At 58.6% G+C, this 27628-nt stretch overlaps 2 protein-coding genes across 8 annotated transcripts in view; one reads left to right on the top strand and one right to left on the bottom strand.

The window, feature by feature from the left end:
• The window catches only part of SH3GL1 (SH3 domain containing GRB2 like 1, endophilin A2), a 56277-nt gene extending 42285 nt beyond the window's left edge, over positions 1-13992 (top strand). The window contains exons 8-10 of one of the 3 annotated variants that reach the window (XM_074978642.1): positions 7159-7283; positions 7756-7812; positions 10883-13992. In XM_074978642.1, coding sequence (XP_074834743.1) covers positions 7159-7283; positions 7756-7812; positions 10883-11079 — 379 coding nt within the window. In that variant the 3' untranslated portion in view covers positions 11080-13992. The remainder of the gene's footprint in view (positions 1-7158; positions 7284-7755; positions 7813-10882) is intronic. The other 2 variants (XM_074978643.1, XM_074978644.1) reach the window with 2 other exon arrangements.
• Positions 1104-27628, bottom strand: MPND (MPN domain containing). 5 transcript variants are annotated; one of them, XM_074978637.1, is made up of 13 exons: positions 27497-27628; positions 23987-24201; positions 23220-23450; positions 21529-21706; positions 20103-20187; positions 19477-19573; positions 18624-18696; positions 18417-18493; positions 17876-18044; positions 17506-17576; positions 16993-17082; positions 15568-15660; positions 1104-2167 (listed from the first exon to the last, which is right to left on the bottom strand). In XM_074978637.1, the coding sequence occupies exons 1-13, from the start codon at positions 27501-27503 to the stop codon at positions 1964-1966; spliced, it is 1590 nt and encodes a 529-aa protein (XP_074834738.1). In that variant the 5' UTR covers positions 27504-27628; the 3' UTR covers positions 1104-1963. The 5 variants fall into 5 exon arrangements, with proteins under 5 accessions (XP_074834738.1, XP_074834740.1, XP_074834739.1 ...); XM_074978639.1 differs by having other exon boundaries at positions 17876-17957; XM_074978638.1 differs by having other exon boundaries at positions 21547-21706.

Below are 27628 nucleotides of genomic sequence, written 5' to 3'. Positions count from 1 at the left end.
ACACACAGAATCCTGCATTAATGTAAACGACTGCAGCTCCTAAACAGGCCACTGGCTTGGATGTGGGAGTTGTAACTGCAGTGCTGTTGGCATTTCTGCTGTGGTTCTGTTTTAGCTCAATAGACTGGGGTGGGACCGTCAGGTCTGTGGGCCACACGTGGTTCCATAGGGTTAGCTGCTGGCAGACTGCTAGACTCTTTCTTTCCCTGAGTGTCTGCAGGCACAGAGCCTCACTGCTCCCGGTGGCCATGGTTTGCAGTTCTCTGACTGGCAGCTGCAGGAAACAGCCCCGGCTGGGGCAGGTCACTGTCTCCTGCAGCTTCTGTTGGTTGGGAACAGCGAGCTGCAGGGCTCTGCCTGCAGGAAGTCAGGTAAACACAGCATCTGCAGGCCGCCAGGGGCTAGCCCTGACAACTCTTGTGTGCTGGAGGTTCCTCACCCCCGCAGTACCCTCTGCCTCCATTATCAAGAAGGTGAACTATCATTAGGCTAATACATTTGAATTAGCACCCTCTGGCTTCACTGGCTATTTGAATGCCTGGCCTTGTGTCTGCATTGGTATAAGAGGATTCAAAGGCCCTAATCTGGATCGGAGCTTGTTGTGCTAAGTGCTGGCCCACACATTGGGCAAGGTCTCTGCCCCGAACAACTTATGATCTGTTTAAAGATGGGACACACAGGCTGTGTCTACACTAGCCCCAAACTTAGAAATGGCCATGCAAATGGCCATTTTGAAGTTTACTAATGAAGCACTGAAATGCATATTCAGCGCTTCATTAGCATGCGGGTGGCCGCGGAGCTTCGAAATTGGTGCGGGTCGTCCCAACAGGGCTCCTTTTCAAAAGGACCCCGCCTACTTCGGAGTCCCCTTATTCCCACGAGCAGATGCGAATAAGGGGACTTCGAAGTAGGTGGGGTCCTTTCAAAAAGGAGCCCCGTCAGGACGAGCCGCGTGGTGGTGAGCCGCGTCAATTTCGAAGCGCTGTGGCCACCCGCATGCTAATGAAGCGCTGAATATGCATTTCAGCACTTCATTAGTAAACTTCGAAATGGCCATTTGAATGGCCATTTCAAAGTTTGAGGATAGTGTAGATGTAGCCAGACAGAGCCAGGAAGGTTGTGGGGAAGGAGGGTAACAGGATAACGCTGTGGTGACAGACGCTAAAATAAGGCACAGCCTCACAAAGCAGAGCTGGTGGACCTGGATGTGTGCTTGTGAGAGTCCTTGTTTTTCTGCAAACTCTTGCTCCAGCCTCGGTGTGCATTAATGTCTCCTGTTAAACGTATGATTTCCATATGTGCCCTGGAATGTTGCAGCTGGAGCCCTGGAGCACTGTCTTGTAAATGGAATACAGATCAGTGTCTGCTGTGGAGGAGCAGCAGGAAATGCATTCCCCGAGTGACTCTCTGCAGAGTCCTGGCCTGCACTGAAGAATCTTTGCTGTGGCTATTTGAAGAAAGAGGTTCTTGGGTTAATATCAGCCAGCCATAAGGATCTTCCTCCAGGCAGCTAAGTCTGCAATCCCCCTCTTACCAGCTTTTGCCCTTACTGTGTAATTTTACAGATAACAAGTAGCCCTTTGTCCACTTAGACTAACATGTATTACGTCACGAGCTTTTGTGGGTAAGACCCACTTCTTCAGATGAATGGAGTAGAAAAGTAGAATCCAGGGTTTATACAGTGGGGGTTGGGGAAAAGGAAGGAAAAGAACCAGCTGATGAAGCAAATTAAGTTGGATGTGTTCCATTTCTGCGAATTTCAAAGGCGGGGAAATTGCCCTTGTAATGCATAAGATAGTAAAATAGTGCCTTTTTTTTTTTTTAAACAAAATGACGATATGCAGCCCATCCCCACCTGGCATTCCCATGGGGCAAGTACTGGGGGATGGGGGGGAAAAACCTGTAAGTAAGGTCTCTGTTCAGGCCTAGGTTAAATGGGTCAAATCTGCAAAGGAATTCCTGTTCAGCTGTCTCCCTCTGTGCGTCTTTTGTAGTAGAACGGCTGCTTTGAAATCCATCTTTGAATGTCCCAGGAGATTGAAGTGTTCCCCCATAGCAGGGGTGGGGAAGCTTTTCTGGGTTGGTGGCCACTGACACGCAGAAAAACCAGTTGGGGGCCACACAAGTGGCCAACCAAAAAAAGAATCCTCGCTGATGTGGTCCCCAACTGAAAAACAAACGGAAAAGAGATGAGACTCCCCTCCTTCCCCTTGCACACCAGCCCCAGAGCTGGGAGCAGGGGGACAGGCTAGTGTGTATTTTGTGGGCCCCTCTGGGGTGGGGCCAGAATGAGGGGTTCAGCATGGGAGGGGGCTGCCAGGAAATGGGCTTGAGGAGCAAGGGTCTGGGCTGAAGGGGAGGGCGCAGGAGCAGGCTGGGTATTGGGTGAGGGTGAGAATTCCTGCCAATCAGAGTGGTGGGATAAAGCCTTCACGCCGCTCCCCCTTCCCGGCTGGGAAGAACTCGGCTGTGGGAATGGCAGCGAGTGACAGCAGTGCCACTCAGAGCCACTTCCTGCCTGGCCCCCCTCCCCCCAGCAGAGCCCATGGGCCAGCTCCAGACCGAGGCTTGCCTGAGTCAGCCCCATGAAGCACGAGGTCCACACCCTCCACCTCACCACAGGCCGGGTGCTGGGGGCAGGGGAGAACCTGGAGCCTCAGCACCTGGATCCATGCAAGCTGTGGTCTGGATCTGGACCATGGGCCGGGGGTTCCCCACTCTGCCCTAAAGGTGCGTGTGTATTCCAGTGCCTGGTGTCAGACTTCAGTAGGCCACTTCACTGTACTGGAGGGATCGCTGCATGAAGAGAGTGAAAAAACTAAATACGTGAAGTTCTGCCCCACTGAGGCAGAGTGGGCTAGTGGTTAGAACCAGGGGCCAGATCTCAGTAAACCTGGGATCTCTTCTAAGCTCTGCTGCTGGCATACCGCATTAGCTTGGGCAAGCTGCCATCCCTTGCCTCAGTTTCCCCATCTGCAAAATGGGGGCAATTGTACTGACTTCCTTTGTAAAGCAGTAGGAGAGCTGCTGTTGGAAAGCACCGGCTAAGAGCTAGGGAGTTGTGTGAGCTGCTGCTCATGTATCTTGCCATAGCCATGTTCCCCAGAAATCCTGCAACTTAGTGTGATTGTTCTCCAGCCGCTGTGCCTGAATTTCCCTGGGTCCCCGCTCTGCTGATGTGCTGCAGCCGAGATACTAAGCCACATGGAGCTGCTATGTAAGTGCAGTGACTTGTGTGGTCTTGTTCACAGCTGCTCTCGCAGCTCCCCCTGCCCCAATGAAATGGCCAGGTTGGGTAGCAGGTGCTTGGGATGGTTCTCTGTAGCAGCGAATCTCCTTTGGCACATCTTTGTGGCAGCCGTCCTGCTGTTTGGACAGTGGGGGGGCTGCACTGCCGACCTAGCACTAGAAAAGGGAATACTGTGGTGTGTGTTTGCATTCCTCCTTCATGCATGAGAATGGATGAACGCCAAGCAGCTAGCTGCTGCTTTAAATGAATGTGGGCGAGAGCCAGGAGCATCCAAAATATTAGCAGATGCAAAGTCCTGCTACAGTGTCCCCTGCTGGCCAGAGAGTAACAGTGCTCTGAAGGGAGACCTGGTTTCAAGCAAGAGCTGTAAGAATTTGCTCCTCACTACCCAAGGGCGATAACTGGGGAGCCTTCTGGGAAAAGCAGAGCTCTGCATGGAGGTGGTAGTGAAAAGTGAGCCAGTCATGCTGTGGGGCGCAGTGGATTGAATTCATGCCAATAGTAGCAGAGAGGTAGCCGTGTTAGTCTGTATTCTGACAAAACAAACCAGCTGTCCCATAGCACTTAAATCATTTTGTTAGTCTTTAAAGTGCTGCAGGACTGCAGTCGTGAGTTCATACCAGTCGCTCTGGGGAACTGGTTAGGTGAGACTGGGGTCAGCAACTAAAATAGCAAGAAGAGCCATTTTTTTCAACTTTGGTAAAATCTCAGAGCCGCAATGCATGTGAATACAAAATGGCCATTCATAAATAATGTCCAACGATTCTGTTTGTAACCCCTGTTTTAAGAACAGCGCGCACAATGATTTGTAACATGATGCGTGTTTACTGCAGGGTGTTCCCAACCGTTTTAAAAATTCTATTTCCTCACACGCGGGGGGTGTGTGTGTGTGTGTCGCGCGCGCACACACACATCAATCTTCCTGACTTTCACCCCCAAACCCACTTTTATTAATGATGCCAGTTTTACTTCATTTTTGTCAGTTTTCTTTCTTAAAACGCACATTGCCCTTTGCAGCAGGAATGCCACAAGTTTCCTTTTCCTTTTCAAAATCAACACTTTATTAGTGACAGGGTCAATCAGGAGAGTTGTTTTTTCTTTTTTTTTACTCTGCAATTTCGTGTTGGGAGCCACAACAAACTCCTTAAAGGGCCAGATGCGGCTCTGGAACCTCAGGTAGCAAACCCCTGGGTGAGGCTACTGTGGGAGCAAAGCTGGGGGCAGGGACTGAATTATGTATGACTCAGCTAAATGCTGTGGGGGGTGCAAGGTCTTGTTGTGTAGCGTGGTGGTACCCAACTGTTTCAGTAACGCAGCCCCCTTCAGTGAGACAAACAAGCCCCACTCTTTTCAGCTGAATCGATTTGCTCATAGATGTCAACATTAACTTACGTTCCCGGTGGTTATGGTCTTGCTGGAGAGGTGTGCAGCAGAGTGTGTCCAGCAAGCTAAACACGGGTCGGTTGGGATGTTGAGTAATTGAGTAACTGCTGACCTGTTCAGTTACTGGCAGGGCCTTGGGGGGGACTCCCCTTCCTGCCAGCCTGTTGAAGCTGGGACACAGCATGTAAACGGCATCCCAGCTTCAATCGACTCCTATCGTCCCTCTCCCCTTGCCACAGCAGGGATGGGGAGCAGGCTCCCTGCCAGCCCGTTTGGGCTGGGAAGAAACATTTCAGCTGCCTCCCAGTGCAGACGGGCCCCTGTGGGGTCAGCGTTTCCCCTTGTTGCAGCTCTGCCAAGAGCAGCGGTGGGGGAAGTTGATGAAATTTCACAGCACGCTTGGACAGTTCTCACGGCACGTCAATGTGCCACAGCACACTGGTTGAAAGCCACTGGTGTCGGGTGTACCCTGGGGTGGGCAAGATGTGGGCAGGGCTGGATCCAGCCTCCCAAGCCTTTTAATCCAGCCCCCGCCCTGCTCCACAGTAGGGAGCAACACCACTCCAAGCAGCTGGCTACACCCTCTGGCTCGCTGTTCTGCACATTGTCCCTGCCCCCAGCAAACTCTCTCAGCTCCTGCTGGACAGAAACTGGCCAATGGGAGCTGAGAGATTTGGATTCGGGGTGAGGCAGCTCGCTGAGAGCCACATGGACCAGGCAGTTTTCAAGGGTCTGGGGCTGCTGGCAGGCAGGAAAGCCGGCCTGAGCGTGCTGCAGGCCACAAGCTGCTTAGGTAAGTGCCTCCTGGCCAGAGCCTGCTTCTGAGACCCCTCTTCCTCCAGCTTCTGTACCCCAGCTCCTTCCCATACCCTGCACCCCTTCCTATGCACCTTCCCCAGGTCAGAATCCTCTCCAGCATCCATACCCCCTCCTGGACCCTGCCCCTGGTCACAACCCCCCGCTTCGCCCAAACTCCTTCTCAGACCCCCACCCTCTCCTGCACCCCAGTCCCCTACTCAGCTCCCTTCTGCACCCAACCTCCACCCTAGATCCCACACCCCTCCATAGTAAAGTGCAGCCCTTGACCACATATCAGAATCTTGGCGTGCCCACCGCCGGTATAGCTCCTCTCCCACCACAACCCGTACACAGACTCGTTGTGAACCTGTTAGCAGAGTGCACGCCGCCCTCCGCCGGTCACAGCCCTTCTCTGTAGCTGCTTGGGCAGAGAAGGCAGCTCCGTAGCCTCCTTCCGGAGGAAGCGACCACTCTTTCTCGGACAGTGAAACCACACAGCACAGCCCCCAAAAGTGAGGGGGCTGTGGAGACTCACGAGTTTAACTTTCCTCCCTGCTGCCTCCTTCCGCCCACAGCTTGTAAAATCAGTGGCTCCTGGGGTGGGGCCTTTTCTAGCTCCGTGTGAAATTCTGCAACATAACTGAAAGCTTTATTCCTTATGGAACTGCTGAACCAGGTGCTTGGGGATATCGGTGTCTGTAGGGCTCATTCTTAACGCCTTGTTCTCGTGCTCCTGACACAGCCCTGCGCCTGTCACGGATGAGGTGTAGAGAGGACAGCAATCAAAGCTTTGTGTAGGATGTAGACCAGCAGTGGGCAAGATCTGGCTTGCCAAGGCACCAGATCCAGCCCACGGGCCACCTCAGGCAGAGGGGAGCCAGCCATTGCTTTCAGCAGGGTCCTGCTCCGCGTGGCTCTCTGCGCCGCATGCCAGGAGGGTGGGGGTGGCTTTGCACACTGCTCCCACCCCCTTGCAAAATCTCTCAGCACCCATTGGCCAGTTTATGCTTTGTGACCAATAGGATCTGAGATCTTCGGTGGGGGCTGTGTGAACCCTTTCCCTCCCCTCAGCATCTGGAGCAGAGAGTAGTTTTGAGCATTCTGGGGTTGCAGCAGGCAGAGGGCCTGTCTCAGAGGGCTGCTGTCCCCAGCCTTCCTCTGGCACTGCAGAACCCTCTGTCCCCCACGCCACATAACGCAGCCTCCTGCCCTTCCTCCTGCGCCCACAGCCCCAGGTCATAGCCGCCTCCTTCAGCCACACCTTGCCCCCCTCTACTGGCATCCTGGAAGAGTGCGACCCACGACAGCTCTCCGAAAGGGTCGCCCACTCTGGGTGTGGACAAATCTGGTCTGAAATGGGGAGAGTCGTGTTCTGGCTCTTCCATGGGTGTGCCCTAGTGGGTGGAGGGTGTTGTGTTGTCAGCTCCCCTGTCCGGGGGCAATGTGTGGATAGGGAGGGAGAGACAGTTGTGTGTTTGGACACTGGTAGTGTGCTGTGTAAGGGAGTGAGGTCCCTGCTCCAAAGATCTTACCCTCCAAGCGGGGGGCCCCTTGAAACCAGGGGCAGGGCAGGGCAGCACAATCCTGGCCAGGCCCCTTCGTGTACTTGGGGCCTGACCCAGTTCCCACTGACCCATGGAAAGACTCCCAGGGAGCTGGATGTTGCTCGAATCTCTCACTGTGCGCAGCTTTGCTCTGATTTCACCCTGTCTCTGTTGCCTCTTCAGAATGAAGGAGGCCTCCTCACGCCCCAAGCGGGAGTACAAACCTAAACCCAGAGAGACGTACGACTTCGGAGACACCGACCAATCGAATGGCGGCTTCTCTTGCACCCCCGCCCCCAAAGTCTCAGGTAAAGATGGCCATGGCGTGCTGTCCACGCCATCACCGGTGCCTTGAATGTTCCTGTGTCAGAGCGAGCACCCAGGAGGTGGCAGAACTGTGTAGAAGCTGGGCCCTCTTGCTGCCCTGGTCCTCACATCCTGCCTGTTCTTTGCTCTGGCACGGGTGAGATGGGGTCTGTTTTCAGCCAGTGCTGGCTCCCTTTGCTCTGACTCTGGAGAGCGCATCTCACTCAGTGGCCTGTGGCATTGTCTAATTTTTGGTCTCTGAGTGGTGGACAGGAAAAGTCACGTGTTGTCCTTCCCTCCGGCCCCCTGCACACCCCAGACCCGCTCTGGGCCAGGCCCTGTAACTGACCCAGCTTGGGATGTAGGATACCGTGTCCCTCCCAACTAACAGACCCCTTCCTGGGGCTATACCTGGGCTGTACCAAGGGGTTAATTTTTAGAGTGGTTTTAAGCATCTCTCTCTTTATTTGGAAGCAGCTTCCTCCTCTTTCCGATCCGACAAGCCATCCCGGACCCCCAGCAGGAGTATTTGTGAGTTCCCTCCACACGCACTGCATGCAGTGTGATCTTCCGTCTCTCTCGCTCTCTTCCCTCTCCCCTGCTCTCACCTAAGCTGCCATTGTGGAGCCACTAACACGCGGTCAACCAAATAGCTCATTCCAGTTTTAGTTTGTCCGTTGCAAATCTCGGCTACAGGTCTGCCCAGGCTGACTCCTGCCCAGCTAATTGACTTGGGTTGTAGAGGAGGGAAAGTGTTGGGCTCTTGTCTATTTCGTTCGAATGGACCAAACGCCTGTTGTTTCTGCCCCACCTGGAGACACTGGAGGAAACGTTTGTTCTGATGCCTCTTTCCCCACTTCCTCTGCCAGTGCCCCCACCCCGTTTTGTCCATAAAGAAAATCTGAAATGTCTGTTCCATGTAGCCCACGCAACCAGTACGCTCTCCTTTCCCTCCTCCTGGCGCTGTCTGCCTCGCCAGCACAGCTGGAGCGAAGAGCGCTGGGGCGTGCGGTGGAAGGTTTTGTAGGAGAAGGGGAATGTGGGAGAAATGGGGTGGACCACTGGGGACAGATGGGACTCAGAGTAGATCCATTGAGGGGTATCTGCCCTTACCTTCCCAGCCAGGTAGTGGTGGTATTGCCCAGGAGACGGAAGGGAGAGATGGAGTCTTGTATTTCCCTTGCAGGAGGGGAAGATCAGTGGGGCTGACAGCCACTGCAGGCTGGGGGGAAAGGGAGGGTGGGAGGGCGGCTCCAGGGCAGAGCCTTGGGGGGAAGAACAGGGCCACGGAGAGTCAGCCCTTAGCGCTGCCTGGAGCACAGCTCTGCTCTCTCCCCTCTGTCTCCCCAACCCTCAGAAGCCACGTGGAGCCGTGGACTGATGCTCCCATGGTGTTTCAGAGAGGCCCACAGTTAGGGAGCTCTGGGCCCCTTTGAAAGGCTGAGGACCAACACAGTTGTCCCCTCCCCACACCATTGGCAGACCTGGGGCAGTTCATGCAGGTCTGTTGGGGAGGTGCTGGAATGGTTCTTCAGGTCGGGTGAAGCAGTTACAGGCCCTGGCCTGGTGGAACTGTTTTGCAAGCGCTGGTCTGGGTTGCTGGGAGCAGGAGGAGCGGGCCAGTGTGGAAACGCCGATGAGGGGCCAGTTCAGCTCTCCACGCTGGGGGGGAGAGGAAGGGCTCCGTGCACTCAGGAAGGGATCGGGTGGTGTGGCCCACGCGCTTCGCTGCTGGGGCTTGAGCAGTGGTTGCCAGTGGGAAGCCTTTGCAGCTTGGAAAGGTGAAATCCATTTGGAAGGGCTCTCTGGCCAAATGAACCGCTGCTGCTCATGGTGTTTCCTGCCTCCTCGGCCAGCGTGGGCTGCTCCTGGCTGCTAGTGCCCAACGCCCTGGGTCAGGTCGTCAGACTGGCTCCCAAGTGTGGCCTGGGCCGCGGAGCAATAGAGATCCAGCCGCCCTTGCTTTTGCACTTGCTGGGTTCCCCCTCTGGGATTCCACTTGCTCCGTTACCTGGGTCCTTGCAGTGCCCTCAGGAGCCTGGGACAGCACATGGGCCCGTACAACAGTTACTTAGCATCCCTCTCAGCCCGCTCCTGGACAGGGTCCCCAGGCTGGAAGCTGGGCCTAGCTCACGAGACAAACACTTTTGAGACTCGGCTCCTGAAACCTCCTCGTTCCTGCCTCCGGCGAGTGTGGTCGGGATGTCCCAGGATGCCGCGTCCCGCGTCTGGGAAGGGTGGGTTTGTGGCTGAAGAACACGACTGAACTATCCTCCCAGCTCTGCCAAAAAACTTGAGTGGCCTTGGGCCTGTCCCTGGCGCCTCTCCCCATCTGCTGCTTTTTGTGGCTCAGAGAAGTGCTGCACAAATCTCAAGCCCCTCTGGGGGGCAGCAGAAGGCTTGGTCCATCCAACCCAAACGGCCCTAAGATGTGTCTACACTATAGCAGAACCCGGGGAGGAAAAGGCTCTGGGAACAAAAGAGGATGGGGCTGGGGACACGTTTCACTTGTATTTGAAACTGGTCGTTTTCAGCTTCCCCAGCCATCTCCTTGTTTGTCAGTAACCTCAGCACAGGCACCGAGGCCTGGGTGGGTCACAGAGGTTAAATTCCCCTCGGGAGTGTCTCTGCCTCAGAGCAGCCTCAGCCGTTTCGCTGCTGTCATCCGTGCTGGGTCTGTTCAACCACAGCATTGGGCTCTCCAGGGCTGTCCACAGGGCACTAAAATTCACCTTCAGCTGAAGAGCAGAGACCTGGGAATGTGGCAGATGGGGAGGCGGTGAGTTTATCACATGAGCTGCTCCATGATCTGCCGTCGTCAGCCAAGATCTGAAGACCCACTAATGATGTTTGGAGCCCAGCTTGATGCACCTTAAAGGAGCCCAATTTTCAGGGGGCTCACGGTGCCAGTCGGGCCCCTTGAAGGTGGTTCTGCGAGAGCCCTGAGCAACAGAAGCCACTGAACTCTTTAGTCCGTCCTGGCAGTCTTGGCCTTAGGCTCCATGTGCTCTTTCTACTTCTCTCCAGTGCTGAGTCTAACCCAGTCACCAACTAACCCGTAACAGACCCTTGGCTTCCCCGGGGTGAGCGTTACAGTAATAACAAACTCACATCTGACTTCACTGCCTCCCTCGGTGGCTGGAGTTGAACTGTTGTCACTGACTCACTGCAGCAAACTGCCAGGGACGTGCAGGGACTGACTGAGCCAAGCAGAGCGGTTAGAAAACCCCAGCAGCAGGCAGGCTGAGGGAGCTTTGTGTGACCACAGCTTGTGGGTAACTCCCTCCCAGGAGGCATAGCAGGAGCAAAGGAACACTTGGACTGGGCCTTCCCTGTTACGCTGTGCAGTAGCCTGCAGGGTGGGTGGCAGCTGTCTGCTTGAGACTCTTACAGCTACGTGTGGGCAGGAGGGAGCCATCTGCCCCACTTCTAACTGCTGCTGTAGAGTTCAGGGCTGTGCTGACCGGGGGCCCTGCAAAGATGACTGGGGGTGACCACCTTGTCATGCCTTACGGGAGACCCAGGTGGGGGCGCTGCTCAGTGGCCTGGCGTGTGAGCGTCGGCAGGCGGGGCTCACCTGGGCTCTGCTTGTCTCTTTCAGCTCACCTGGATCAGCCCTGCTGCAAGGCGCTCTACGACTTCGAACCCGAAAACGACGGCGAGCTGGGATTTAGGGAGGGAGACATCATCACGCTGACCAATCAGATTGACGAAAACTGGTACGAGGGCATGATCAACGGCCAGTCTGGGTTCTTCCCGCTCAACTACGTGGAAGTGCTGGTCCCGCTACCTCAGTGAAGCGGCGTCTCTTCACCCCCAGCCCTTCCTCATCCTCCGGCCCCTTACAAACTCACAGCGGGGCCAGCCCTGCCCTGCCCTCCTCTGCATTCCATTTTGTAACACTACTCTACTCTTCTGCCGGGAGGTGGGGGTGTGAGCGCGGGGTCGTGCGCGCTCTGTACCTGCGGCGGATCGGGGTGAGGGTGTCGGCAGGGAACAAGCCACCAGGGCTGGGCAGCTCCCTTCAGATTTTTCTCCTGGGCTTTGAGCTAGGTACTCCCAAGTCTCTCCATGCTCCTCCAGCTTGTTCAATAAGCCAAGTCGAGCATCTCCTTTGTCATTGTCGTTTGTGGGGGAAAGCACGTGAGCTGGGCCAGCCACGCTGGAGATCCTGGGTACGTGGGTGCACCAGGACAACAGTGCAGGTGTCCTACTGGTGAGTGAGCTCAGAGGGCACAGGCAGGGCTGAGCACTGAGCAAGTCCCATGAGAACCAGCAGAGCTGCCCACTCCAGCAGTGTGCGTTGGACGGGGGCGAGAGGCTGGTCTAGGCGGGTTCTAGCCATTAACCCGGGGGAAAGGGGGACAGTTTGCGCCCAGCTCCACAGCAAGGGCCTGGAGAGGCACACGCACGTCAGCTTTGGTTGGGTTGGCATCTGCTGCATGCTACCCGCAAGCTCTCTCTGCTGGTGGGAGCCGGGGGAATGGGCAAGGGGTGAAGGTCAGCCCCTGACTCCTCCTGCCGGGCTGCCCACAGTTCACACCTGTCCTAACACCGAACCTTGGTGCAGGGGCATCGCTTTCTCTGTGCTGCTGAGGGAGGCAGAGGCATGGCTGCATCACATCCTGCTGCCTACGTGGGCCTCCCCTTGCCACCCCCCTGCCCCTGACAAGGACGGCCCTGCTGAGGGACTGTATTGCAGAACAACACTAAGCAGCATGAAAACACTAACTCACCCCCATGTGGGGTCCCCCCACCCCGCTTCCACTTCTGTACCACCTCACTCCTCCTGTCCTGCAGGGTCAGCCCCTCGCGTCTCTGGCCTCTGCATGGTTCCACTTCCCAGCCTGTGAGACGCCAACTGCAGGGATTACTCCCTCTGCCCACAGAAGGCCAAGGTTTGACGTGGGAGAGCTGGAGAGGCTGGTTTTCCAGGAAGGATGCTACCAGCAGCTCGTGTGGTGTTGGGCTTGGGATGATCCATCCCCTCGCCACCAGTGCTCCTGGAACTAGGTGCAGGCACTTTCGCTAGCTGAGAGCCCATAGCACCCTGGCACAAAAGCCTGCCCTTAGCGCCCTTCTTGACCCAAGTTGCTGTATGTTCAAGGGTCTGCCCACCCTAGAGCCGTCCTAGACATCTCCGCGAGGCCGAGTCCAGGGTGAAACTGCTTAGCATGATCCAGTCCAATCAATGTGCCTTCCCAGCTCCCTGCTCCCCAGCTCTGTGGAGCCTTGGGAACAGCTTGGCTTGGCGTGATGGGCCTAAGCCTTGCTGTGTTCATAGACCTAACTCAGGTCTGGTTCTATTCCTTGGAAAGCAGGTCCCGTGGGAAGACGTAGGCGTTCCTCTTTCCACGCCCTGTATTTGGGCTGGTCCTTGCACCTCTTCTCTCCCGCCTGAAGCCCAGCAGTTTTGTGCTAGCCAGGGTGGTGATCCCTGAGCAGTGTCGGGATGGGGAGAAGCAGCCGCTTGGCTGGGGGCCTGGTGTTCGGGTGGAAGGTGAGGTGGGATCGCCTGGCGCTGTCTGTCAGGTGGAATAAGGAGGGAACTCTCTTCTGCCCCTCAGTCTGGAAATACGCTCCCATCTTTGCACCCATCCTGTTGCTGGCAATGGGACAAAGCACAACTACTGGGGGCACCAGGGACTCCTCTAGCTGTCTCACTCCTCCCAGCTGTGTCCCCCCCGCATGGGCTTGAAGCTCAGAGCAGCTCTGTCTGGAGAGAATCCCTGGCCCTGGGGGAAGCTGCTGAGCAGTTACTGCACTTGCTTTGAGCCGCAGCACTCGACGGGAGGGGGCTGCTGCCTCCGAGGGCAACCTGCAGGGGGCACCTAACGCCACAGCTTGCAGGATGTACCTGCCCGGCTTCTCTGAGCCTGGCCATTGAGCTGGAGCTGCAGCACAAGGGCAGCCGCTGTTTTTAGCTGGAGACACGCGCTCCCATAGTGCTGCTGTTGCAGCAAGGCCAAGAGGCAGGGCCCACATCACCCTTCAAGCAGGGCTTGGTGTCTTCCTGCCCTTAGCATCCTAGAGGGCCCAACACACCACGGCTGTAACAGTGACCACTCAGCTCCACCCACTTCAGCCCCAGCCTTGTTTCGCTAGCTGTATTTTTTTTTAAATAGTAAACGCCTCTGCTGGCAGGTGGAGGCTTCTGGCCTGTAGCTATGGAGTCACCACCGAGGCAGTGCTTTCCTCTGCCTTCTTTTGCTAGCCAGATCCAGAGTCCTATTTACATAGAAAACAGAACCCTTTAACTTTTTTAACCATGCATGTTGATATGTTTATTACTCTTGTCACCGAACCAGCTCCCAGCAGAGGCCAAGGCGCACAGGCACTTTATTCAGAGCTAGGTTGTGCAGCCAGTAGCCTACAGGGGACCGAGCCTGTTTCCACTAAGCCATCAGGAGTAAGGACCTGTCCGCAGGCGTGGAGCAGGTAGGTGGACTCAGCTCCCCCGTCTGTCATGGCAGACCCGTGCTAAGAGCTGGTTAGTATTTCTGAGGTTGTAGCTAACTCTCCTTTCCAATCCGTGGCCTGGCCGAGTTGTCTTTGGCACGTTCCAGCGAACACTCAGCTGGACTGAAATGAGTCTGTGGTTGGGACAATTTAATGGAACTTTTGTTATGATTTGTTCCTCCTGGTTTTAGGGGGAACCCCCCCCCCCTCCGAATCTTGACTTGTAATCTCTCAATAAAAGTATTAAATGTTTTCTTTCTAAAGCACATGTCATCTTTCAGGTGGATGCCAGTGGCTCCTTCCCCCACTGCAGTGGAAGGAATCAACGGTTTAAGGGGCAGGGCCACTGGGAAGGGAATACAGACAGAATCTCTCCCTTGCTCAGGCAAACCCTGATCACTTGGCTAACATGCCCAGTTAGTGTGTCCACCTCCTGCTTTGAGGGGCACTGCTGGGTCCCTTGGCGGGGGGCAAGATCTCTAAAGGAGCCACAGTGTGCGTGAACCATCCAGCCTGACCCCCCCAACCAGCCTCTTACCTATGCTGGGGGAGGGAAAGTTTCCAGCCTTGCCTTCCCTCTGTCACTGAATCAGACCCCTGGGATGGGTGGGGAGAGGGCGATGTGAAGTCACATTCACTGTGCTTTAAACCTCCTAGCCTGGCTTGTTCCAGGAGAGAGCCGGCAAGGCTCCTGGCTTGGCTCTAGCTGCTCCTGTTCCCCTGGCCGTGGGGGAAGAGGGATTCATCATCACTCAATTTCCACACCCATCCTCTTCTGTACTCTCCTGGGGCTTCCCCGAGCCCCTTTCTCCCTCTTCACGGAGGGCACGCGGTTACCTGCTGAGCCCCAGAGCCACCGTCTCTCAACACAGGTTTTTAATCAGAACTTCCACAAATAACTTACACCTGGAGCAGGATGGCCCCAGCCCCCTCATCCTCACCTACACACTAGACGAAGTCGAACTACAGGAGTGGCGTGAGCCAGGCCGGACCAGGCCAGGCCCCACCTCCACTGGCGGGCGTGCGGTGCCAAGCAAACCAGAGCTCCCCCGCGGTGGTGGGCCGCACCGCTATGCGGCTGTGACAGACAGCACTTTTTCCGGCTTGGCCTCACTGGCCTTTAGCGCTGTACAGCAGCCATTGGAGGCTCCTTGGCCCAACATGCCTGCAGGTTCATCAGCCCCCTCCGAGCCTCCCCACGCATGGGGCAGCCAAGCCGAGCCCCGCCTGCTGTGAAGGCCCCGGGGGTGAGAGTTTGTTGTCATTCAGGCTCTGGCCTTGCTCAGCTGCTGTGCCTGAGGAGGCTGTAGATCTGTTCCAGAACATGTGCAAAGCCCTGGTCTTTGGGAGCCCTGGAGGCGAGGGAGCCCTGAAATGGAAAAGGGAATTTACCTCCTTTCTCCAGGAGGGGTCAGGCAAGTGTCTGGGCCTACCCCAGCAGGTGCGGAAAGGGTTCTGCCCCGTGCAGACCTCCCTGTGGGATGAGCTAGCTCAGGTATCTGCCCCGGCCACTAGGCCTGTTCTCAAATGACCTTGCTTGAGTCAGGACTGCAGAAGCGGGGCTGGGCTAAGCTATCAGACCCTGCACACCGCATCCACCTCGCTCATCTCAGTGCAGCCTCATACTTCAGTGCAAGTCGCAGTACGGCCACGAGGAAGCTACCGGATTCAAGCTTCCCTAGTGGACGGGCCAAAGGCAAGGACTTGGGAAATGCAGCGGTAAAACTGAGCTCAGAGCAAGGCGAGAAAGCGTCACCTGAACCTCATCCCTGCGGGTGGCGTCTTATGAGTCAGATCCCTGCCCCTGCATCAGCGCCCTTGTCTCACCTTTAGTTTATCTAAGTAGGTCTGCTCCTGGCTCCATAGGTCTTGAAACTTCACCAGGTCTGGGGCCCCCTTGTAAAACTCAACCAGCAGCATCTGGGGCAGCAAAGGGAAAGGGGAGTCAGATGCAGCCTAAGGAGCGCTCCTGGCCACCCGCCAGCAGCAGCTGTGCCCTGCAGTTCTGTCGCAGTGGGGCGGGGAGGCTCAGCCTGTCAGCCCTCGGAAACACCAAGCTTTCTTCTTCCTGGTAGAAGCAACTTCGGTGGATTGGCTAAGACAGGAATCTGTCAGCCTTGGAGGGACTAGCTAGTGACAGCTGCCTCTTCTCCTGCTCTCCAGTCCTTCCTCCCCGCTAACAGGTACAGAAGGGTGTTTGTTGGGGGTTATTGACATTTAATGGGTTTGTGAGCCTCGTTGCTTCCCCCCACTAGCGTAGCTATAACACATGAAGATGTACACCTCAGAGCTGGAAGGGACCTCGGGGTCATCAGGTTCAGGCCCCTGCCCTCTTGGCAGGACCAAGCACTTGTTTTTTCTTTTCTTTTTAAAAACTAACCTACTTGCCCCAGATCGCTAAATGGCCCCCTCAAGGGCTGAGCTCACACCCTGCATTTGGCAGGCCAATGCTCAAACCACTGAGCTGTCCTTCCCCTGCTGGCCTTGTTTCTCCTCCCAATTCTGGGAGCCAGGGGCGTTTTCATTCTCTGAACTAGCTCTGTGGAGGGTGTGCTGGGGAGAGCCTGGTGGAGCTGCTTCATCTGACCAAGGTCGAGAGGGTACGTACACACGTCACCCCAGACTTCTAGAGGTTCAGGCTGAGCAGCAGCGACCCTGACAATCACAGCCCTTTTCCGGAGATACCCTGACCACACCTGCCTGAGCATACGTTGCCCACCTCAGGCTGCCCTCCAGCCGAGGGTGGCTGCATTTCACAGGCAGGTGAAGCCCCACCGTAGTAGGAGGCTTGAAGGTCCTACAAGTGGAAGAAGTGAAGTGACTGACACCAGGAGAGATGCACGATGCTGCTGGCCCAGTGAGGGGCAACCTAGGCTAGTGAGTGGGCTGCATGAGGGGCTCGCCGTCAGGTCACTGGGCCCCAAGATTGTCCTAACCAAGAGGCTGCCTCAGGACAGGACATACCTAGAGTTTGTGGGCTGGGCCAATTGGTTAGCTGCAGAGAGAGCACGGGGGGTCCCACAGGTTTGTGTGGAATCAGCCCCTTGCTTCCCATGGCCATGCTTTAAACATGTGTCACGTTACTAACACGGGTAGGAAAACACACGTGGCCAGAATCTGGCAAGTCGGCATGAGCCTCACCTAGCTCCCCCTCAGGCCGCAGACAGCCCCCCCCACTGAGCTAGACCCTGCCTGGCTGCGGGGGGGCAGGTCTTCCACCCCATCCCTGCCAGGCCCAAGTCAGGGTCTCACCATCTCCTGGAGGATGTCGTTGGTGAGAAACCCGTCTTGCAGGTAGGTGACCTCCACTTCCATGGGGATGCCGTAATCGTTGGGCCTTTGCTGAGCCGGAGAGGGAAGGAAGCAAAGTGGTTTCCAGGTGGCCTCAACTGACGCAGGACGGGTCGAGAAACTGATGGGCTGGTACCACCTCAGCCTGGCCTCCACGGGGCCAGCGTGAGCCGAGGCCTGCTCTCAATTGGCAGGCTCAGGAAAAGGCCCTTTCCTGGCCCCGGCTCCGCAAGGCTGCCAGGATGTTTATCCAGGGATGAGAGGGGTCCTTCAGTATCCCCCCACTCCCTTGTCCCAGCTGGACCCTGGTCCCCTAGCAGGCCAGAGTGGCCCCCCACACCATGGGAACCAGCAGCCAGCAATGGGAGTTGCTGCACTTACATCTCCACCCTGAGCCGGGGTGGTCCCCCTCCCCGTCCCCCTCTCCTCCCCGGCTGCAGGCTGGCCCTGCCGCTGGCACCTTGTGGAACTCACCTCAGGAGGGGGCATGACCCAGAAGGGTGAGATTTTGGACTCCATGCCTTGGTTGCCGGGGTAGTAGGGGGCTGTGGGGGAGAGAGCACCGGGGTTGGAATGCAGCAGAGCCCCCCTGCCCCCCCCACACCCACCTGCCTGGGGCCTGATGGGCAGCGCCCAGCACGCGGGGGGGCAAGGAATTAGAGTGAGCAGCGCTGGGCTGCTGCCCGGCTCTCGGCACGTTATGGGGGAGCCGCTCACTGCCCTGCCCCCCAGGGCTGCCCAGCAGGTCTCCAGGGGTGGGACGAGGAGCAGGGTTCCCAGGGGCTATCCTGAAGCTCCCAGGCCCCAGCCCTGGCTCTCTTGCCCCCTCCAGCCCTGCCCTTACCGCAGATGAGGGCCAGGCAGGGCTGGAAGCTGTTGTTGCTGCCCTGGAGCTTGAGCTGATAGTCCATCTGGGCGTCGATGTCCTGCAGCGAGGGCAGAGCGTGGCTGAAGGGGTGGCTGTGGTACCAGCCCACCAGCGCCAGCCCCTGCAGAAAGAGGTTCTGGCAGATCTGAGGCAGGAGCACAGAGAAGGCAGAGGAGCCTTGAGAGGTCGCCCGAGACAAGTGGTGAAGCTGAGAGCTCCCCCGGGCGCGTGCCCCACACCAGCGCTGCAGGGCAGGGGTGTGAAGCTATAGGGCCAGAAAGATGTCCCTTTGCTGGACTCCCCAGCTTCCCACCCACCACGCCTGGCTCCAGGCTGGGCAGGCGCAGCTGAGTGCGGGCAGGCTGCCTGGCCCGGCACGTTGGCTCCGCTGGCACCACTAGGCGCCAACGGGTTGGGTTGTGAGCTGGGTGCCGCAGCTTTGTCAGGGGGATGGCTCAGGCGCAGGCCCCGGTCAGCTCATCTACCCCCCTGCCCCAGCCCGGCCCCGGGCTGTTACCTCCTCCTCAACGGCGGCTGCTGACTCGGCATCCCCGAGGCGCGTTCGGCAAGGGAACGCTCGCAGCACCGTCAGCACTGCGAGAAAGGCCCAGGGTCAGCTTGGCCCAGCTGAGAACGGCCCCTCAGCCCAAGGCAGCCGGGGAAGGGCCTGGCCCAGCTAGGACATCCCCAGGGAAACAAACGCCCACCCTCGGCCTGTACCTACCCTGGCTGCTGGTGTCCCACCTGCCTCCCAGGTACCCGACCACCTCGCTCCTCGTCAGGTGGCTGTGGAAGTCCTACAGAGGGAACGGGGAGAGTTCACGCCAGGGCAGCTCTCCCCCACCCTGTGCCTGCGCCTGCCCCTCCCCACGCCCCCCAGTCCCACCACCGGCACTGCACGGTGCTCCCTTCTGCCCTCCAGCAGGAACTGTCTGGTTGGCATCTCAGCCCTGAACCTTGTGCAGTCTGGGGTGGGGGTGGTAATTGACCTTCTCTCAAACGTCTCCCACAGCCCCGGGACTCTGATCCTCCCCCCCGACCTCCCTTCCAGCTGATGTTGCTGCAGCGGGCGCAGCCCCAGGCTGTTGCTTTGATTCTGAAGGACTCTCGGGCCCCTGCTACGAGCCTCCAAGTTGATGGGGCCAGCGGGAGATGGGGGGTGGCCCCTGGGAGAGCACAAAGACGGGCTCTCTTTGGGCCGGGGAGAGCTCCCTGCAGTCTTGCATGAAGGCCCAGCCTGCCAGGTCTCTCTGGCTCACGCCTGACACGTGGCCTCCTGCCGGCCGGCTCCGCAGCAGCTCTTCCCAGCAGTGCCCTGGGAGCCCCACGTCCTGTGGCGACCACCAAATCCTTCAGCCGGTCTGTTGTTCACCCAGCGTCTGGCTCCCCCGTCAAACGGCCCCTCCTGTGTGCAGCAGCTGTCCCACCCTCGGCCAGGACAGGGCTGCTCTGAGGCCAATGGGAGTTTCCATCCCCTCTGGCTCTGATCACCAGCAGATGCAGCACCAGTCGGGTGAACCTCCCCTAGGCCCGACGGGCCCACCCTGGAGGGAGCATTGCAGGGCCCTGGGACGTACCAGCAGCAGCAGCACGTTGCTGGAGATGGCCACGTTGAAAGGCTGGAACTTGTTGATTGCCGCGAAGGACGTCACCTCCACCAGGGTGTGGGGGTTCCTGGAACACAAGAGCCCCGTTTTCTGATAAGCACCCCCAAATCCCAGCCTGCACCGTCCCCACACACCACCCGCCTGGCCTACTGGAGGTTGTCTCCCCTAAACCCCGGCATGCCGGGCCAAGGGCTCAGCTGCAGGGAGAGGCCTTTGTCCTGTGGGAGCTTCAGGTTTATTCCTGAGCCGGAACCACTGGAACAGACAGAAGGCCGGCTGACCAGTCAGGGGAGCAACGGGCCAGGACCAGCTTGGATGCACATGGATGGTCCTGTCCTGCCCCCATGGCTAGCGGTGCTGCAGGAAAGCAGCTGAGCTGGGCAGTAGCTGCAGAAGTAGATTGGCTGTGGGGGAGACCACGGCAGGGCAGAGCTTCAGGAGTGAAGCCGCAGGAGGTGCTGCAGGCCAGGAGGGGAGGGGCCTGTTGGCATTGCCAGAACAGCTTAAGTCTCCCGCGCACTTTGCAGCAGCTGGGCAGAGGATGCTGGGAAGGGAGCCCCAGTCCTAGAAGCAGGGGCTGGGGCGGGCGGTGCTACCTGGCAGAGTCCCGGCTTCCCAGGGTGCAGTAACGGACAGGAGTGCGGTTCTTGCTCTCCAGTCTCTTCCCGTGAGGCCCATTATCTGCAAAGACAAGGTGAGTGGTCCCCACGCTCGGGAATCTGGGCGAGAGCATTTGTTGGGGACAAGCTCCCGGGATCCGGCTCGCTTCCCGTGCGGATCTCCAGGCGGAATTAACCGTCCGTTTGTGTCTGCTGGCCTGGTTTCCTGACCTCCAGCGGAAGGAGATTCTGGCAGGTGAAAAATCAAACCAGGGAGGTATCGTAGCCTCGCGGTCAGGCCCATGCAGGGAGACTCAGAGATCTGAGTCTGGCTCTGCCCTTGGCCTGTGCATGACCCTTGAAGGAACCTCAGGAGGTCACTGAGTCCAGTCCCCTGCCCTCTTAGCAGCACCAAGCACCCCCCCCTCCCCGGCTGGTTTTGTTTTAAATCTATTTGTTCCACATTCCTAAATGGCCCCGCACAGATTGAACTCACAACCCTGGGTTAAGGGGGGCCGATGCTCAAACCATGGAGCTTCCCCTCCCCCCATGCACTGAGTAGCAACCTCAGGGTGTGTCCACACTGCTACAGAACACCCTGCACAAGCCTTGCTTTAGCTAGAGCTGCACTAGCAGCCCCAGCAGCACTGGCTGAACCCCTCTCGTCCGGCCCTGTCCGTACACTGGCGTGATTTTAATCAGCCAGACGGCCAGTTATTGTGATTGCGGCCGAGTTTCCCGCGGTCCCCTCAAATTTGTTTGCAGCCCCCACTCCTGGCGGTCAGTGTTCTGGGCTGTTACTTAGCTGTAATTTACCCCTGAATGTCTGCTCAGAGCCCAGAGAGGTCGCCGTCTTAGTCCGTACCTTCACAACACACACCAGCACTCCGGGAGCACTTTAAAGACCCTCAAAATAATTGATTAGGTGATGAGCTTTCGTGGGGCAGACCCACTTCTCCAGACCTGGACGAAATTATCACCTACTAAATTATTCTGAGAGTCGTCCGAGCGCTACAGGACTGCTGGTGCGTTCTCAGAGCCCCGTCAGCGGTGGACGGGTTGGTGATGTTGCTAGACAATATTGACCCCCCAGCAAATCCATCAGGTTCCAAGGGTGCCAGATGAGAGAGGTTCAACCCGTCAGGGCAGAGCTGCAGTCACACAGGCAGTGGTGGAACCAGGGCCCTAGGCAGGTGTGACTGGCTGGGCCAGCTGCCCACGCTGCCGCCGTTTCAGCGCTCTTGCGATTGGAGCGCGTTCCAGCTGTGCGTGCCGTAATCAGCCCTTCCAGCTGCAGGGCGGGCGGGCACCAAACCCTCCCAGAGACAAGGCTCCGGAGGTTTTAACCTCCCTGCAGCTGGTCGAGGCCAGCCCGGGGACCGGGGGCTAGTGCTGGCCAGGAGTAGTGACAGCCCGTTCCTACCCTTTAACGCAGCATTACCGGCGCTGTGTTGCTCGGCCAGGGTCTTGCTTTGCTGCTTCCTGCTTTTCTCCTCCGGTTTCTTGCCGAGCGCAGACTCGGCGACGATGATTTTCCCGTCCCTGGCCTCCTCTTCCTCCTCCTCGGCCAACTCCTCCTCCTCCCCTTCACTCACCAAACTCTGCCACGGGGAAGAGCCGGGGGGGAGGAAGTGGCAGGACAAGCACGCCCCCTGCAGGCCTCAGTGGGAACCTGGTCCTTCTTGCTCATGCCCACCCCGCAGACCTCCTGCGCCCCTATGGCCGAGTCTCCCCCAGCCAAGAGACTGTGCAGGGGGCTGAGCCCCACGGGCACCCTCTGCTGGCACAATAACCCAAGGAAACAACTCCCACCAGCACCCCCTGGGACAAGACCCCACCTGGGCATGCCCCACAGCTGCTGGGCTGCCTGCTCCCGTTGGCATCTGAATGCCGGCCACTCGAGGGCCGTCTCGGGTGAACATAGCCCAGCTGGGAGACTGCCTCCTGCTCTCCGGGGTTCAGACCCCCCAGCTGGTCACATGCAAATGTGTTTAGATGCCGAAGGCCTCAAATCCCTCGTGACAATGAGATCTAGGCTCCTTAAGTCACAGCTTCCAAGGCCAGCAGGGACCACGGGGATCACCTGGTCTGTCCTCCCACAGAGCATCCAGCCTGGTCTCCCACGGAGCCCATCCAATCTGACTGTTAAAATTGCTGCCGATGGAAACGCCATGGCAACCCTCAGGAAATCGCTCCAATGGCGTCCCCCTCCCTGGCTACGCCTACGCCCCACGACCACTCGGAATGCGTTTTGCTTCACCTTCCAGCCAGCGGCTGCCCGGTACCCGCCAGATGGCAGGGCCCCTCCATAAGTATTTCCTTCCCGGGCGGACTAGCTCAGGTGCAGTGACCCTGGGCACGGCAGAGCCTAAGTGCCTTTAAACCCTCAAGACACAAGGCCGGGGAGGTCACGTCTGTTACGGGACCAGCTTCTCTTGGGGCCGGGGCCACGCTCCAGAGAAGCAGGGAGCTCTCCTGCCGCGTGAACGCCCCCCAAGGAGCTGGTCCAGTAACAGCTACGACTGCCCCCACCTGGAGCTGGCACAGCTACAGCAAGACTTTAAGAGCTCCGGTGTAAGCGCCCAGGAACAAGGGAGGGGAACGGGGTCACCTTTGAGGCGTGCCTGCTAACAGGGCTCCCCAGTGGGCCTGGGATTATGGGGAAGCACAGGACCACTGATGGGAGGGAGCTCCCAGCAAGGCGCTGGAGAGAGCAAGGGTCACCCGGCCTGCAGCCCCAGAATCCGGGAGGAACGTCAGACTGCCAGCTGCTCGGGGCAGGGACTGGCACCTGCTCTGTGATTCTGCAGCGCCTGGCGCAATAAGTCTTGGGCCAAACCTGGGGCTCCCGGCTGCTGTTGCATCTCAACCCCTCTTCCTCTGGGGGTTAGGCAGCAGGGCTACAAACTGGGCTCTGCACACACCTGCTGGGGATGACAGGGGAGTCCCCCCAGGGCTTCTTCCCTCTCACTGCAAATGGGCCCCTCCTGGCCATGTGTGCAGGGAGCCCCTTTCCTCGAAGCAAAAGGGGACGCGGCTCCCAGGGCCCCCTCCCTTGCCAGGCTGGGTTCAGAGGTAACCAAGGGAGGGGGCGGGAGCAGGCGCCTGGCTCACCTCCTCGGCCACAGAGGTGTTGGGCTGGTGCTTCTTCAGCCAGGCCGCCTTGCACTGATCCAGCTTCTGCCCCTTGTACCTCACCGAGGCCCAGCCGCAGCCCGACTTCTTCGCTGGGTTCACCAGCTTCTTGCAGTAGGTGGCCCAAGCGCTGGGCGAATTGAAGACCTGCCCTGTCTCCTGCCAGGTGATCTTCCCGTCAGGCAGCAGGTCCCCGAGGAACTTCTTCCCCTGGGAGAGCAGGAGGGAAGCGGCCACCTCCATTAGCACCGCAGCCCTGGGAGGAGCAGGCACCTGCCATCAGCGGTGCCCGACTCTTCCCCCTGGAGGGCTGTGCAGGCATCTACCCGGGACTCCTGCTCTGCATTTATGCTCAGAACGACACAGTGGGCAGCAGGTGCTCCCCTCCCGGCCACCTGCAGGGCTCGGTACAGGAGCAAACGGCCAAACTGCCACTGCTGGGCAGCTCTGGCCCTTGAAGCAGATCAAGGCAAGACCTGGGCCTGGGGAGTGGAGGGAGCTGAGCACAGTGGTGAGGCATCAGGAGTGAAGGGGCAGGCAAGGGCTGGCAAGGCATGGAGGAGTCGGCCTGAGGAGCGGGAGGAAGATCAGAGGCCCCCCAGGTTGTGGGGCTGGGGAGGCTGCCATGTGAGGGTCCCTGTTTGGCCCTATTTGGGCCCCAGCCTGCCCTGGCATTAAAGAAGCGCTGGAAAAAGGCCGGTGCCCAGGAAACTCCAGGGAGCACTAGCTGGAGCATCTGCTCTCACCAGGTAGTAGATGGAGAGCACGCCCTCCCCCGGCTTGATCAGGCCGTCCTTGAGCAGCACCCGCAGTGTGATGCCGCGCCGGGTGAGGATGCAGCCGCGCCCGCCCAGGGCTGGCTTCCCGGCACTTTCCATCTCCGGCTCCTCCAAGCTCGTCTCCAGCTCCTCCTCGTCCTCTTCCAGACACTCCTCCGCTCCGGGAGAACCGGCGTCCAGGGCTGGGAAACCAACAGCACAGCCAGACATGAGGAAGGCGGAGTCAGGACTCCTGGGTTCCATTCCCACCAGCACGAGCACGTGCTCTATAGGTCCGAGCCAGTGATGAGGAGCCGGGACTTCTGGGTTCTGGTTCATGCTTGGGAGGGGAGTGAGGGCTAGTGGTTAGCGCAGTGGGCTGGGAATCAGGATTCCTGAGTTTTGCTCCTGGCTCGGAGAAAGAAACTGGATGGATCATCTTCCTCACACCCCATCGCTATCCACCAGAGAGCTGGAGTGAGTAGAGCAACAGGCTGAGGGCCACGGAGCCCCAGTGTGAGGCTGGAGTGGCCACCTCCTAGCCTCAGTTTCCCCATCTAAACTGGGAATGATAATGCTGATCTACTTAACAAGAGGTAGGGAAGGCTGAGCTCGAGCTTGCAAAGTGCGTTGAAAGCCTCAGGTGCAGGATCAGCATAAGTATTAACAGCGGGTGACAATAACCCTCTGAGTTTCTAAGAGTCGCTGTTAAAAACCCCAGACTTTTAACTTCACGGCTTTACCTGAGAGCTTAGCAGCCTGTGCACCTTTTAAAACTAAAACAGAAATTTCCAGGCAAAATGTTCAGCAGGGACATGTCAGGCACTGGGCAGGGATCTGGTGGACAGGGGGTTAGGCAGACAGGGCCTCCCGGTGATCAACCCCCTCAGAAGGTTCTCAAATCAGCCCTCAAAATCCTTTGTCACCTTTGAAAGGCCCCAGAAACTGCTCTGTGCTGGTAAGTCCTAAAAAAGGAGGAGGAGGAGATTAGGCAGCAACCGGCTCTGCCACTGCCTGCTGGGGGATTTTGGGCCATTCACTGCCCCCTGGGCCTCAGTTTCCCCATCTGCACAATAGGGATAATGCTGCTGCCTTCCTTTGTAAGTTGCTCTGAGGTCAATAGATGGAGTGGTGCATAGAGGAGGCAGCTGTAAGATAAAAACCAACAGGCTACTTCAGCACCTGCTTAAGTGACTGGTTCCAGGAGCTTGTGGGAAGGCCAGGAATTGAACTCAGGTGTCCCACCACCCAGCCCTCTGCTGACTCAGCTGGAACACAGGCCCCCTATCGTTTAGTCCTCTGGATGCTTCTAGCCCAAGGAGACTGAAAGCCAAGCTTAAAAAGTAAGCAAGCCGCAACAGGCCAGCTGGTGGAGATACAGCAGATTAGCGGCAGGTAGCAGCAACTTCCCACGCTCCCTGGGAATTTTCAAGATCTGGAGAAGTGGGTCCATCCCACGAAAGCTCAACACCTAATCAATTGTTTTGTTGGTCTTGAAAGCGCTACAGGGCTGCTTGTTGGTTTCCTGGGATGCTTCCACACAACCAGGCCACCAGGCCAACCCCCGGGGTGTCACCTCCGTTAGAAGGGAAAAAGGACAACGAGGCACCAGCTGACCTGGACTGTCCTCTCCAGAGCTGCCATGATCCTCTCTCCCTGCCCTCTTCTGCTCCCGAGTCCTAGTGTAACGGCCCCCAGGCAGTTGAACCTGGGACCTCTGGAACGCAGTATAAGAGCCTCTACGGTGTGAGCGAAAGAGCCAAGCCAAGGCTGTAGAGGAGATTCCTCCTTTCTCTGTGGAAGTGGCCTAGTTGCCGGTGTGCAGGTTACACTCACCATGCCAGTCCACCCCGTGTCACCCTCCCACCCCACCAAAGCATCCATGCTTGGACCCCTTGGGGAGGAGAGGGAGCTGGACGACCCGCCAGCCAAAGGCACCTGCTGGGCTGCATGGCTGGTGGGGGCTGGGGGAATTCCCTAGACCCACGGGAGAGCTGGCTGCAGTACGCCCCACTTCCCGAGCAGAGGGGGCAGGTAAGGCCCTGCTAGCACAACTCACACAAAGTGGGGATGGGCCCAGAAGCCATCGCAAAGCTCCTGGGCCACAGAGCCCTCTCCTCGAGCCGCTACCCAGCGGGGTTTGCCGGTCCCAGCCTCTCTGAGAGCCGGGTCCAAACTGCCTCAGAATCTTGGTTTGAATTCGAAGGCGAGTTCTGATGCAACCACCTTCGCCCCCCTCCTGGTCCCACATGTGGGCCTCCCCACCGCAGCACCTCCCTGGGGCAAATCCAGGTTGGAGCCTGTGGATTCCCCAGGCCCAGATTCTAAGTGGCCCGTTTGAGGGTCCAATTTCCAGCCGGCGCTGGTCCCGTAAGACATCCAAGGAGCAGAGATGCTACCGTGTGACCCGGCTAGCCCCACACCCGGGGTGCACAATCGGGGGGCGGCCTGCAGTGGGGGGTGCAAGGGCGAAGGACTGCCGGGGGAGGGGGAAATCCCGGCCAAATCCTGAGTAGGGAACAAAGCGGAGAACTTCTGGGACAATTTGCAAGCTGGGCAAAGGGGCAATGGGCTGCCGTTGGGTGCCCTCCTCGCTGGCCCAGGGGCTTCCTGCTTCTCCAGCCTCGCCGCGGTGTCCCAGAGCCGCCCAAAGCCGCTATTTGGCCTATTGGCCTAGGCGCTGCACCTCGGCCTGCCTCATCCCAGCAGCCGGCATTGGAGCTGCCAGAGCGGCTGCTACAGGGAAGGGATGAGACAGCAGCTGCTCCCGGGATGGTGGGACAAGGGACCTGGGGAGATGGCTCTTTCCAGCAGCAATGGGGCAGAGGCCCAACACGCTCAGGTGAAAAGCCCCTGCGGGGGCAGCCAGTGTCTGTCCGCAATCGAGTGTTCTTCAGGGTATGTGTCCCCGGCCTGCGCCTCCCCTGCAGCCCAGAGGGGCTGAAAGCCGCAGCCGTAACCCCCGGCCAGGCCCAGCCTCTCCCCACCCCCAGGTTCCCCATCTGCCCAAAGCAGGAGAAAAGCTGAATCAGGGCCACGATTCCCCCCCAGCCACAGGAGGCCACTGCCCCAAACGCTGCTGCAGGGCGGGGGTCCCCATTATTCCGCACCTCCGGGGCCATGAGGACATGGGGCTGGAATGAGCAGGTGTGTGTGGGGGGGTGTCAATGCATCTCCCGCTCCCCTTGTGGCAGGTGGCTGCCCCCCCCCACAAAGAAACGGTGATTACTGGGGCCCAGATATCCACCCCTCCCCTCCCCCAGGCGGGGGCTCTCTCGCAGCGCTACGGGCCAGGACTCCCCCATGGCTCAGCACGGTGGGAGACCCCCGCCCCCCCAACAGAGCAAGGGGACCCCGGCGGCGGGCGGCGGGCGGCGGGCGGGGGATCTCCCGCAGCAGGAGCTCGCCAAGGGGGCGGGGGGTGCACGGGGGTGGCCGCGCGCGGGGGGTGACCCAGCCCGGGGGGCGGGAGGAGGGAGGCCCCGCCCCGGCCGGTACCTGCCATAGCTCCGCTCGGCCCCGGGTCCTGCTCTCCCGCCCCTCGGCGCAGGATGAATCAGACACTGGGGCTCCGGCGGCGGCTGCTTCCCAGCACGTGATGATGCGGCCCCGCGTGTCTCCGCCTCCCGC

Source organism: Carettochelys insculpta, chromosome 27 (genome assembly GCF_033958435.1).
Source record: "Carettochelys insculpta isolate YL-2023 chromosome 27, ASM3395843v1, whole genome shotgun sequence".
Classification (NCBI taxonomy): domain Eukaryota; kingdom Metazoa; phylum Chordata; order Testudines; family Carettochelyidae; genus Carettochelys; species Carettochelys insculpta.
This window is presented reverse-complemented; position numbering and strand designations above follow the sequence as displayed.

Excerpts from the sequence above, each read along its gene's own strand:
- MPND (XM_074978637.1), bottom strand. Across the intron at positions 19,574-20,102 it reads GGAAGCCGGGACTCTGCCAG|GAACCCCCACACCCTGGTGG; the intron begins GTAGCACCGCCC and ends CTTGTGTTCCAG. Across the intron at positions 15,661-16,992 it reads ACGACATCCTCCAGGAGATG|ATGCTGCTGGTTGAGTTTTA; the intron begins GTGAGACCCTGA and ends TTGCTGCCCCAG.